Source organism: Macaca nemestrina, chromosome 2 (genome assembly GCF_043159975.1).
Source record: "Macaca nemestrina isolate mMacNem1 chromosome 2, mMacNem.hap1, whole genome shotgun sequence".
Classification (NCBI taxonomy): Eukaryota; Metazoa; Chordata; class Mammalia; order Primates; family Cercopithecidae; genus Macaca; species Macaca nemestrina.
In genome coordinates, this window is record NC_092126.1 from 62,984,922 (window position 1) to 62,998,168 (window position 13,247).

Sequence of the window (13,247 nt, forward strand, 5' to 3'; positions counted from 1 at the left end):
ATGCCTTTGCAAAATAGGTAATATGCCTCCCTACAAAGAGATCGTAACAGAGAAATGTGGCTTCTGAAGAGCTTGCAAAAAAGGGACCTGTGCTCAAGCAAGCTTTATGTATTATATCTTGTCTAACACTTAGAAGCTTCTCTCAAGTAGAAAGGATCATTTTGGAGTGTGAGGCAAAGAAAGGTGTTCACACCAGCACATATATTTAAAATGTTTCATTTAGGCTGAGAGATGACCTGTCTCAATCAAACCACCATTGCCAACCTTCTTGTTCCATCATCACTTTGTTACAGAGATACACGATGACTCACTCAGGGAGAAATCTTTGCTTTTATCTGATCCACGGTTGAATCTTGTCTGTGTATTGTTCCTTTGCTTTTACTTTTTTTTTTTTTCTCTCCGTGACTATGGAATTTTCCCTTTGGTTTCTCTTCAAGGGGTCCTCGTGTTTAAGGGGTGAGGGAATGATTGTCTACTGCAGTCTGCCTTAATAAAAGTGGCAATCTCCTGGCTTCCCCGTGGTGTGGCTCTATCCACCATGGGGGTAGAGCCTAACTGCACCATGTAGATGTGCCTGCCAGTCAGGGACCGCGGAAACTGCCACCCCTTATGTGTGCTGTGTGCGCTAACGGGCTTCCGCAGAGAATGGTGACACCAAGGCAAGGTAAACGCTGTTCCATGTTAAGTGGGAGCACAAACTTCCTTTAAAGTCAAACTTTGCGAACAATAATAATCTTGAAAAAGACCCTTTGGGCGCAAATCAATGCTCAAGAACGTTGCCAATCACTTGCAACCTCCTTAGACATTTCACGGATATGTTATTTATGCTCAAGGCGGGGGCCTCCTTTCACCCCCGCAACCCAAATCTTTGCTCTGTGCTTCGGACCCAGTGGGGCTTGTCGGATGAGCCACTGGGAAAATACGCTTCCCTCATTTCTCCTTGATTAACTAAGGTCACCTTGACAGAGTGCTTCCCTGTCCCTCTGGGGCTACCTCTGTGGTGCCCTGATCTGCCCCTCTATGAGAAATTCTCTACCTGTTCTGGAGGTTTCCTGGGAATCGCGAGTTCTCAGTTCCCTGGACCTGCCTGCAAGCAGAATTATCCGCCGGTCCCCGCCCCCCATCCCCAAACTCTGGGACAGCAGAGGGGACTGACTGGCCATTAATGGTCATCATCTATTTTTAATTGGAAGATCACAAGAAAGATGGTAAGCGAATCCCAGTCGCAAGTCAATTTAAATAACATTCCTGGGGAAATCCAATCACTTAAAACGGAGACACCTACGCGAACGAGAGCCCCCGCCCGTCTGGCGGGCCTAAGCGCGAAGGCTGAATTAATCAAGATCAAGGGGCTCCCGGGCTGAGAGCAGAGCGTTAACCCTTCTAGTCCCAGAGAGCGACAAGGCGGGGGAGGAAAAACGCGGACGGCCGGGGCCAAGATGCCCACGGCAGCCCCTCGCGGGCTGCCTCTGCCATTTAGGGAGGCTCCGGACCCCTTGCACCCGGCCCGGGAGGTTGGGCGCGCGAGGTTAAGATCAGAAGCTCGGGCAGCTGCTTGGGCCGCGAGTAGCAGCCGCCTCCCGCAGCCTAGGCGCGCCGCGGGCTCCTCCTCCCGCCCAAGCGTGGCCAAGTGAGGACTGCTCCGGCCGCAGGTAGCTGAGGCGCGGGAGGCGGCGCGCGCGGGACCAGAGAGGAGCGCTGGGGAGGGGCCGACGGACGCGCGGGAGGACGGACTCCCCAGCCTCCCGTCCCGGACGTTAGCCGAGGTCTGCGCGGGCCATGTGGGGACCTGGGGTCACGGCCGAGGGCCTGTCGGTGGCTCCAGCGCCGCCGCCTCTGCTGCCGCTGCTGCTACTGCTGGCGCTGGCGCTGGTGGCGCCCTCGCGGGGCGGCGGGGGCTGCGCGGAGCTGGCGTGCGGCGAGCGGGAGCGCTGCTGCGACGCGACCAACGCCACGGCGGTACGCTGCTGCAAGCTACCGCTGCACGCCTTCCTGGACAACGTGGGCTGGTTCGTTCGCAAGCTCTCCGGGCTGCTCATCCTGCTGGTGCTCTTCGCCATCGGCTATTTCCTGCAGCGCATCATCTGCCCCAGTCCACGCAGGTACCCGCGAGGCCAGGCGCGCCCAGGACAGCGGCCCGGGCCTCCTGGGGGCGCCGGACCGCTGGGGGGCGCGGGGCCGCCCGACGACGACGACGACTCGCCCGCTCTGCTACGCGACGAGGCGGCAGCCGGCTCGCAAGACTCACTGCTGGACAGTGGCGGCGGCGGCCGAGGCCGGGGAGGCGGCGGGCGCTTGGACCCCTCCTGCGCCTCAGAGCACGAGCTGCGTGTAGTGTCGCCGGTCTTCCTGCAGCTGCCCAGCTACGAGGAGGTCAAGTATCTGCCCACCTACGAGGAGTCCATGCGGCTGCAGCAGCTCAGCCCCGGGGAGGTCGTGCTGCCAGTGTCAGTGCTCGGCCGCCCGCGAGGCGGGGTCGCCGCGGAGCCCGACGGCGGCGAGGGCCGCTTCCCCCTTATCTGAGCGCTCGGGGATCGGCGGCTGGTGCAGGGCTGGGGGCTACGGGTGGCACGCAACGGCCGGGGTGCCGCTGCCAACTGCCTCAGACCTTATCTGGCACCCTGTCCTAACTGCCTGGCACCCCGCAACCGGGTTGGGGTCACTCGTCTCCCTCGCGTTCTCCCGGGATCTTATGTTTCTCTGCGTTTCATTCCGTTCAAAGAAACGTGGGGCACGTGTGGCGGGTGCGGCTGCAGCAGGCGACCCTCGAGCGCACCTTCGAAGGATGTACCCGCCCTCTGCCTTGCCTCGTATTGTGGTTCACTCGTAAGTGCCTGCTTCCCCAGTCAAAGAGAACATGTGAGCCCTTTGGTGCGTCGAGAGAAGGGCGGTCTTCTTTAGGGCTGAGGAGAAAGGAGTGCAGTTCCTCTCCTTTCCCTACCTGCCACCTGGACAGGTCACGGTCTCCCAGGGTGGGCAGAGGGCGAGGAGCCGTTGAGGACCAGCTGCGACCGGGGACTGCTGCACGTGGGTGTGGGAGAGCGCCACTTGGGTATGGTGGAATCGCTTCTGTGCGGCAGACCCCCAAAAAATCCCTCAGTGTCTTCCTGATCGAGCAAATAGTCACAGCTGGTGTTTCACAATTAGGTGGAGTGCGGGGAGTGGGCTATGGGGAACACCTGTGATACAAGGTTAGTTGCTGTACCTACTCAGGGCACAGCAACCATGTGTATCCACTCGACTGGACTTTTGACTGTTCAATAACTGAGAAGGTATTTATATTTATTTGTCTTTTATTCTAATATTTTTATCATGCATTGAATGCAACAGTAGGGTATTTCAGCAAATTCATGACAAGGTAATCGTCTTATCACTTTTTGTAGGCCATTAATGGTCAGAAAATTGCCCATACTCTGTCATTATTGTTTAATAATTCATGAAATTATTTCATTAAAAAAGAAAAACAGAGGTATGGTCAAACGAGGAAGCATATGTGACCTAAAAACATTGACGGATATCTTATTTTCACTATTTGAGAAGAATATATTTTATTTTTAGTACTGTGGCATAATATATAACTTTTTATAATAATAACTGTATGCATTATGTAGTATAGCTCTTAATTGTATCATTCATCACATAACTATATGTAAAAATAATTGACATGTATATGCCATACCATGAAGCATATGATGTTGTGCACTTTCTCCTCCATTTTTCATTTGGAATACATTCCACAACATGATCCAAAACATAAGAACTTGTGACTTGTAACTTTTGTTTAAAGCCATTAATTGTGCGGTAATGTGCTACAGAAGGATTCAGTCAGCTTCTTTTAAGAAACAAGTGTCATTGTATCAGTTTCCTGTTCTGTGACACGCCCTTTAAAAGTAAAAGATAATATATTTTAATACATTGTGTGTAATGTACATATGCATATTGTCTATGTACTATATACACATTGTTTATAATAGTGTTAATACAGTTTGTCATTCTCCTGAAAGGAGAAGGAAATACAAAAGGTTTCTCTGCTTGGGAAAAGGTGAATGTTGTTATATCAAGAATGATTACACACATGGATCTCATACATGTTTTTAGAACATTGTTCTTCTGATTGAAGAAGTCTGCCACTCCTGAAAAATTTTAAAATATCTGACTTGTATTAGAAGAAAATTATTTGATTAAACTTTTAAAGGCTGGTTGAAAAAGTCTGACAGTTCTGAGAAATTTTTAAATGTCTGAATTGTAATAAAAGAGGATGATTTACTTTAAACTTCTAAAAACTAATGACCTTGTGACTAAAGAAAAATCATTTGAAGTGTATTAAAACATAGCAAAAACATTAAAATCTTTTCTCTGTGCAAATTTTATCAGATGCATGGCTATATGGTAGTGTATCAAAATATGAAATATGTCTATTTGTCATTTAAAGCAATTTGAGCTGTGAATTGACAAAAGTATCAGGAGTTGAGGCTATATCAGTTGAGAATGGTACAAAATTTAATTACATTATATAGATAATCACATATTAATATTACTCAAATACCGTATATTTTTGTTATAGGTGGCTATCAATACTACTTACCATTCAAACTGGAAAGTTGCCGTATTTTAAAAAATAATTTATTCTTTGAAGTTCCTGTTTTTCACATTTCACAAATGTTACCTGTATCTGCAACATCAACCTAGATATCCAAATAATACCTGTGCCAGTATATGAAGCAGTCTATATGTTGTTACCATAACATCTTAAAGAAATTCAACAAAATCCTATGAAAAATATGGATCAAGTATATTTCTCTTTTATCAACTATGGAACATTTCTCTCCCTAAAATCTAGAATGTCTATAAAGTGGTAATTACACTTGATACCAATCACACAATGAGGTTCTACTGAATTTTAAAATGACAAGTTTTCACCTGTTTTTTACCTGCCCAACCCACAAGCTTTTATTCACATCCCTCAGTTCAACAGAAATGAGTTTGACTCTACTGTGGGGTTTTTTTTCTTGCAATCCATTGATTTACCAAGGACAATTTTGTTCAGGCATAATTTTGTGGAAAAAATTCTTTAAAACAGTATTTTATTAATGATAAATGAACATGCCTCATGGGAATACATACACATATAACAGACCATATTAACACACACAGAACCTGTGTGTTCGTAACGTTGGATTGCCTGGATAGAAACATTTTTAAAGCAGTAAGAGCAGTATCTGGGTGTTAAGCTTTATAGATTTCACTTGGAAATTATTTATTATATAGACAGAACCTATTATATATCATTGCATGTGTTTATTAATATAGAAAATGGTTATCCTGTTACCTAAAAAAACTCACAAATGATTTTACTTCTTTTTAATATTCCATAGTAAAAGTGGAGGATAGAACATTGTGTTCTTTAACTATATGTAGAATAATATACTATTAACTTATGGCATGAAATATTAATGGAATTAATATGGAACACTAATTTTATGGTGTATATATATATATACACATATATATATATATATATATTTTTTTTTTTTTTTGAGAAAAGAGCTCACTTTGTTGCCCAGGCTGAAGTGCAGTGGCATGATCACCACTCACTGCAGCCTTGACCTTCTGGGCTCAAGGGATCCTCTTGCCTCAGCCTCCTGCGTGGCTGGGACTATAGGTACACACCACCACACCCAGCTAATTTTTGTATTTTTTTGTAGAGATGGGGTTTTGCCATGTTGCCCAGGTTAGTCTCATTCTCCTGGGCTCAAGTGATCTGCCTGCCTTGTCCTCCCAAAGTTCTGGGATTATAGACGTGAGCCACCATGCCCAGCCTGTGGCATATATATCTTAACCCACCTAGGCGTGCAGTGTTTTCCAGTACTAAGTGAACTTTTACTCCTGGTTTTCAGTTACAAAGTAATTAGAATACTAAAACATTTTAAGCACATTTTATTTTCACTGACTTCTCTTGAGTAGGGGAATAATGGTCTTGCATATTGTAATCTATCTGGAATGCAAAAAAACATGATTGATTTTCTAAATTTAGGTGTTAGATATGTAAATATGCATATTGTATATATACAGTTGGCTCTCCTGTATCTGTGGGTTCTGCATCTGCAGATGCAACCAACTGCAGATAGAAAATATTTTTTTTAATTTTTTGAAAATATTTTTAAGAAATATAGCTTTTAAAAATGCAAATTAAACAATACGTTATAACAACTATATAACATTTATATTGTATTAAGTGTTATAAGTCATCTAGAGGAGATGTAAAGTATATGGGAGGATACATATAGGTTATAGGCAAATACTACACGATTTTATATCAGGGAGTTGATTTTGACCTTTGCAGGGGGTCCTAAAACTAATCTCTATGGATACCTAGGGATGACTGTAGTGTGTGTGTGTGTGTGTGTGTGTGTGTGTAATCATCAGTTGCTTAGAAGCAATGTTATGGGTGTTCAATATCTTAACCAAGGGGAAAATGTTTTCTTGAGATAGAATGATAGTTTTAAGAGGCCATTAATTGCCACATTCTGCAAACGTGAGTGTGCTTCAACCATGGAAAATGGCATTGGCAATTATGTCAAAGGGCATGAAATGTACTCTATAAGGAAAACAAGATTCAATTGTAAAGGCCAGAGGGAATATTAAGGAAATGGACTCAGTTAACAATTTGAAAGGCAATATGCTAAGTACCTTAATGTTGTACTTTTTGTATACAGTTTCTCTCAAGTGGAATTAATAAAGGAAACAATTCAAAGCTGAAACTCATATAACATGAATATGATGTCTAGATTTATACAATATTCTGATCTGACTTTTATTAAAAATTTTATGAATTGTAATTAATTTGGGTTTTCAGCTTGAGAGAAATAATGATGTATGTTGAGTTTTATTTTGAGCAGCAAGTATTAACCATCTCTTCAAAAGTGTAAGTTTCCTAAACCGATCAATAATAGAATATTTGGCAAGTTCATATCTGACCTCAGTAGTTTATGATTTACTTTTTCATTCTCCTTTCATGCATTGATGAAAAGGCTAATAACTGGTAGACTAAGGAAAGGTATTTTGTCAACCAAGGAATGAATCAGCAACAGCTAATGACAAACAATTAGGCCATTCTTTCTTCCACATGGGTAATACCAGAAAAGTTACAGTATTCCTTTGTAAAATTTTGCCTGTAAAAATAACCAAATATCAAGTAAAACCAATACTTTTGTCATACTTAATTACATGTAGAACCTAATTTTATTATTTATTCATTTTTATTTATATAACTCACTTTTTAAATTTATTTATTTTTTTGAGACAGTATCTTTCTCTGTCACCCACACTGGAGTGCAGTGGTGTGATCACAGCTCACTGCAGCCTCAACCTCCCAGGCTCAAGTGATCTTCTCTTCTCAGCCTCCTGGTCACTGGGTACAGGAGTGCACAACCATGTCTGGCTAATTTTTAACTTTTTTCGTTGAAACAAGGTCTCACTATGCTGCCCAGGCTGGTCTCAAATTCGTGGGCTCAAGAAATCCTCCCACCTTGGCCTTTGAAAATGCTGGGATTGCAGGCATGAGCCACCACATCTAGCCCACTTTTATTAATTTTATGGCAAAAATTATACAATGGTGGAGATACTTACGTTTGTCTCCAAACCAGACAGTATTATTTTTATCTCCTCTTCAGCTTCTTAGCTGAGTATCTTGTCTGATATCTTGCTGTTCTTATTTCCTTTTTGTGTGATTGTTCTTATCCTGCTTTAGATTTTCAGTAGATGTTTCCTCAGAAACACATCTCTTAGAACTCCACGTTATTCTGCTGTGCTTTCTTCTCTCTCTGGTTATGGCTTCACCTTTTGCACAGTTTCTTCTTTTAGTAAAATGGTATTTTCCAACGTGCTTCCTTTGTTTTCTCTTTGCATCTGACTTCTGTAGCTTTTCCATGTTGACACAGGTGTGGTTTTTCCTCTTTATCTACTAAAGGACTGTAAACTTTTTTTATCTGTTATTATCTATGGAGCTTTTCTCTGTGATGCCGGACAATCAAATCTTTTCAGGTGCCCAGCTAGGACTGTTCTAAATCTCAAATGTAATAGATCCAGATGTACTACTACCTCTTTATCTTCTGCTTTCTCACCTGGATTTTCCTAGAGGGATTATCAGCACTTTTCTCCCCATCTTTCCCCAAAGATGTGTTCTCTGCTATATTAGGACAAATAATTAGACCCTTGCATTTTAGTAATGACAGGGATCTTATTTTGGCTTCCAAACCTCAAGCATATTCTTTCTTCATAGACTACTACATCTTTCTACTGGATTTTTTTCTCACAGGCATTCCTGTGGTATCCTGTGTGTGTGTCACTTTTTGTGAGTAATGATCACCTGTTTTCTTCCTATCCTTGCTCGCAGACATTCTATTTGTTGTACTAGTTAAAAGATCATATCCTCTGTGTTTGTAGGAAAGACCTCACTTGAGTCCCTGGACCTCAAAGGTAACTTGATTTACAATTGATTGCTCTATCTTTTATAACGTTCTTATGGATTTTTTGCATGGGCTCCTCTTAAACTTCCTCTGCATATGGTATCTCTGCTTTACTAGGTAGACTAGAAAATATCTCTACCTTTACATTTCTTTTATTCCTGCTTGCAAATATGATCTTGAAGTTATATGCATCTAATCCCCATTGCATTAGGAGCTTGTCTGAAGAACCAGAAATAGTTTTATTTTCTGCCTCTTTGTTGCCTATGTTAGTTTCATCAGACAGAGGATTAGAACCTTCCAGGTTACTCCTGTTTCATTTTGGTTTGTGTGAAGTTTTTCCTCTGTATTGACCAAAGATACCACCGGATAAAAATTAATTTTGATTATTTTTCTAGGTCTTACAAATATCTTCTATTTGTAGATTTAAATTTTTGTTGCAAATTCTTCATTGGTTTATCATTCTTTTCCACGTGTATAATCCCTGTTAAACTAGCCAAACCATCAGATGCCTGAAGATTTATACTAGTTTTACCTTCTCCCATCCCACTAACCCCCTCTGCACCACCCCCTAACCCCCCGCTATGTTACACTCACTGTCTTTTGTTTCATAGCTCTGTCTTCTGAGTTTTTCTCTTGGAAAAGCTTCACAATATTCTTTTTTTGTTTTTTGAAATAGTCTTGCTCTGTTGCCCAGGCTAGAGTGCAGTGGCGCTATCTCGGCTCACTGCAACCTCCGCCTTCCGGGTTCAAGTGATTCTCCTGCCTCAGCCTCCTGAGTAGCTGGGACTACAAGCATGTACCACCACACCTGGCTAATATTTGTATTTTTAGTAGAGATGGGGTTTCACCATGCTGGCCAGGCTGGTCTTGAACTCCTGACCTCAAGTGATCTGCCATGGCCTCCCAAGGTGCTGGGATTACAGGCGTGAGCCACCACGCCAGGCATCTTCACAATATTCTTTTAAACTTTATTTATTTGAATCTTTTCTGTTGATGTAAGCAACTGAGACTCTTGCAGTTTGTATCAGTTCTGTATTTGGGTCTAGGACACGGGGACATTCCCTGACTCAACTTTTTTGAAAATTAAGCTTATGGCCAGTCATGGTGGCTCACACCTGTAATCCAAGCACTTTGGGAGGTTGAGGCAGGTGTATCACCTGAAGTCAGGAGGTGAAGGTTGCAGTGAGTGGAGATTGCACCACTGCATTCCAGCCTGTGTGACAGAGCAAGAATCTGCCTAAAAAAAAAAAAAAAAAAAAAAAAAAAAAAAAAAAAAAAAAAAAAAAAGTTATATCCCTTTATATTAATTTCTCTTTGCACATATCTGTTTGGCTAGGCAAAGGTTTTAGATTCTTGAAAATCTTTATTTTTTAGGGTAGATCTGGTTCTTTGACAACTCAATCTTGCATGTTCTTTGACCATGTCTCCAGTTTCAGAAGCATTCGTTTTAGATTCATATTAACAAGGATTACAAAAGAAGTTTTCTTGACAGATCTCCTGGTCGATTCTTATTTTTGTTCACTGGATCAAACATTTCTTCAAATCTATTATATAATTCCAAATGATGTTTTCGTTTGGGTTCTGTCATAAGTGTTTTCATTCCAATAAGTCTTCAACTGCACTGTTCTTTTTTCTTGATGGTTTCAATAAGCTACTGATAACTCTTGCTTGGGTCAGTGTTTTCTTTTGGTGTTTTAAAAAGTTCTGAATGATTGTAATTATAATAGGTTCATTGCCTGATGCACAAGGAAGTTAACATGCAGAGACATCTGGTTGCAGCAGAGAAAGAGGTTTAATCATAGGGCCACCAAATAGAAGAGGAGATGAGAGAAAACCTCAAATCTGTCTCCCTGAGGATTTTGGTTTTGGTGTGGGCCAAAGTGTTGAACTCATTGATTGGTCAGAGTACAAAGGTGTGGTCATGGGACAGCATCAGTATTCTCATGCTCATTTGGTTCCTCTGTGGTGGTCTTCAAACTTATTGTCTCAGCCGTACTTCTGGAATTCAGGATCTGTTGAAGCAATTCTTAAACAAGAGTTTTATCATTCAAAGGTCAGAAATCCTATTTATGGGAAGAATGGGCATGCAAATAATTAGTATCTAGTGCCACCCTGACTTTTGATTACAAGGAAGTGGGCCAAAGTGCAGCCTGATTAATGCTTAATTGTAGCTGTATATCTGTCCAGAATTCTTGTTAATGCTCTGAGGAGGGCTTCATGGTCAGTTGACTAACCTTAAAAAAAGGGCTGTAGTCTTTGTATGGTCTTCCACATTTTCTTTTGACTGAACACTTGTACAATCAAATTTGAACTCTAAATGGAACATAAAATCTCTGTATGTTGTGTATATTGTTTTCTAGTGCTTGGCTTTCTTGAGTAGTATTTTTTCTTTTTTTCCAGACAGAGTCTCACAAGCTGGAGTGCAGTGGTGTGATCTCGACTCACTGCAACTTCTACCTCCCAGGTTCAAGTAATTCTCCTGCCTCAGCTACACAAGGAGCCAGGATTACAGGTGCATGCCACCATGCCCGGCAAATTTTTGTATTTTTAGTAGAGATGGGGTTTCTCCATGTTGGCCAGTCTGGTCTCAAACTCCTGACCTCAAGTGATCCTCCTACCTCAGTCTCCCAAAGTGGTAGGCTTACAGGCATGAGCCACTGCACCCAGCCATTGAGTAGTATTTTTCGTATTTTTTATTATAGGTGTTTTAGCCAACTGTTTTTCTAGTTCTGTCTAATATAGTTGAATGTGTACTAAGGTTTCCTATGAGCAAGTTTTTAGAATTTGGAATTTCTAAGTTTCTATAAGCATTGGAATGTCTGCCAGATCTTCTACTAGATATACCTTAGAAATTTTCAAAAGTTTCTTGATGCCTGTAAAATTTTCTGCCGATTCACATCTCCACAAAAGAGTTGTCATGAGGTTCTTGACACCTGTCAAATCTTGGTCAGGCGCAGTGTCTCACATCTGAGTTACCAGCACTTTTGGAGGCCAAGGCAGGTGGTTCGAGACCTGGCCTTGAGGCCAGGAGTTCGAGACCAGCCTGGGCAACATGGTGAAACCCCATCTCTACTAAAAATACAAAAATTAGCCAGTGTAATGATGCACGCCTGTAATCCCAGGTACTTAGGATGATGAGGCACGAGAATCTCTCGAACCCAGAAAGCAGAGGTTACAGTGAGCCGACACCAGTGCACTCCAGCCTGGGCGACAGAGGGAGACTCTCTCTCAAGAAAGAAAGAAAAAATATTCTCCTTGTTTCCTCCTTTTTTTTTTTTCCTAGTGGAAACAGAATCCAACTGGGCTTTATTTTACTTGTCTTCCTTTTACAAATATTTCTTGAAAACATGCTAAGTTCAAGTAACTGTTTTCATCTTTTCCTTTTTTTACACGTTTTAGTTGACATATAGTAATTGTACATATTTGTGAGATACATAGTGATGTTCTGATACCTATAATGTATAGTGACCAGACCAGGGTAATCAGCAGATCCATCATCTCAAACATTTATCATTTCTTTGTGTTGGGGACATTCAGTATCCTCCTTCTAGCTATTTGAAACTATTTATTTATTTATTTATTTATTTATTTATTTATTTATTTTTATTATTATTGTGTGTGTGTGTGTGTGTCTTGCTATGTTGCTCAGGCTCGTCTCAAACTCCTGTACTCAAGTGATCCTCCAACCTTGGCCTCCTGAAGTGCTGGGATTACAGACGTCAACGACTGCACCAGCCTTTATTTCTTTAGGAGTTTTGGTCTATTGGTGCCTGTCAGGTCTTCTGTGGGTTCAATCTTTTTCACAGAAGTTCTCAGAAATTTCTTGATTGTTGTAAGAAGTCCAGCTGATTTGCACTGAGCCCTGGACACTATCCCAAGTTTCTTGTTGATTGTTCTCTGGGTCGGCAATTGGCTGTGGAGTTTTCCCAAGGTCCTTGGTTTCTGTTGGGTCTTCCGCCAGTTCTGGCTTTTCTTTAGATATCCTAAACAATCTCTTGCTCCCTGTGAGGTTTCACCATTTCCACTTGGCAGATCTGGGGTTCTTGTTGCTTTCTCTCTCTAACTGTACTGTCTGCTTTGGCATTTTCATAAGCCCTTTGATGCCTGTCGGGTTTTCTTCCTGATTGCATTTTCCCCAGTCGTCCCCAGCAGTCTCCTGGGTTTGTGCTTTCAAGTGTTCCTAAACTTTCTGTTGACATCATCAACATTTATTTGTTTCTCTAGTTCTTTTGGTGTTTACCGGAGCTCTCTGATAGCTGCCAGTCTTCTGTGGGTTTTGGTTTTATTTTAAGTGTCCTGGCATTTTCATGAGAATTCTTAAGAGTTTCCGCTGGTTCTGTTTCATGCTTTGGAGTGCTCATAAGATTTCTATGGGTGTTTCACCACTTATTTGTTCCTCTGGTTCTTTCAGTGATTGTGGGCGCTCTCTGATACCTGCCAGGTCTTCCACAGCGTTTGCCTTTTCTTCAGCTGTTTTCATCAGTCTCTTGAGGAATGTTAGAGTTTCTACAGGTTCCCAATTATGCTTTGCAGTACTCCTAAGATTTTTATGGCTACCTATTTTAGTAAACATCTGTAATCAGTTATAATTAGTAATTTCATTAATGAATTCCTGAAATGTATAGTTACTGAGTTTGAACTCGGGCAATTCACTTTGATAAGTTAAATATCATTAATTCTAGCTTGCTCTGATTTAACATTTGGTAGCATTTACATGTTAGCCTTTCTTCCGATGAATAAAATATAGGCATTCACCCAACTTTAGATATAAGCTCAACA

The 13,247-nt window shown here is 41.8% G+C and overlaps 1 protein-coding gene across 1 annotated transcript; it reads left to right on the forward strand.

Moving 5' to 3' along the window:
* Nucleotides 1-1,279: 1,279 nt before the first annotated feature.
* C2H3orf80 (chromosome 2 C3orf80 homolog) lies at nucleotides 1,280-5,475 on the forward strand. Its single transcript, XM_011752719.2, has one exon. It carries the CDS (start codon nucleotides 1,780-1,782, stop codon nucleotides 2,521-2,523), a length of 744 nt encoding a protein of 247 aa, XP_011751021.1. The 5' UTR covers nucleotides 1,280-1,779; the 3' UTR covers nucleotides 2,524-5,475.
* The last annotated feature ends 7,772 nt before the right edge of the window (nucleotides 5,476-13,247 follow it).

Coding starts and splice junctions, on each gene's coding strand:
- C2H3orf80 (XM_011752719.2), top strand. CDS start 1,780: ATGTGGGGACCTGGGGTCACGGCCGAGGGCCTGTCGGTGGCTCCAGCG.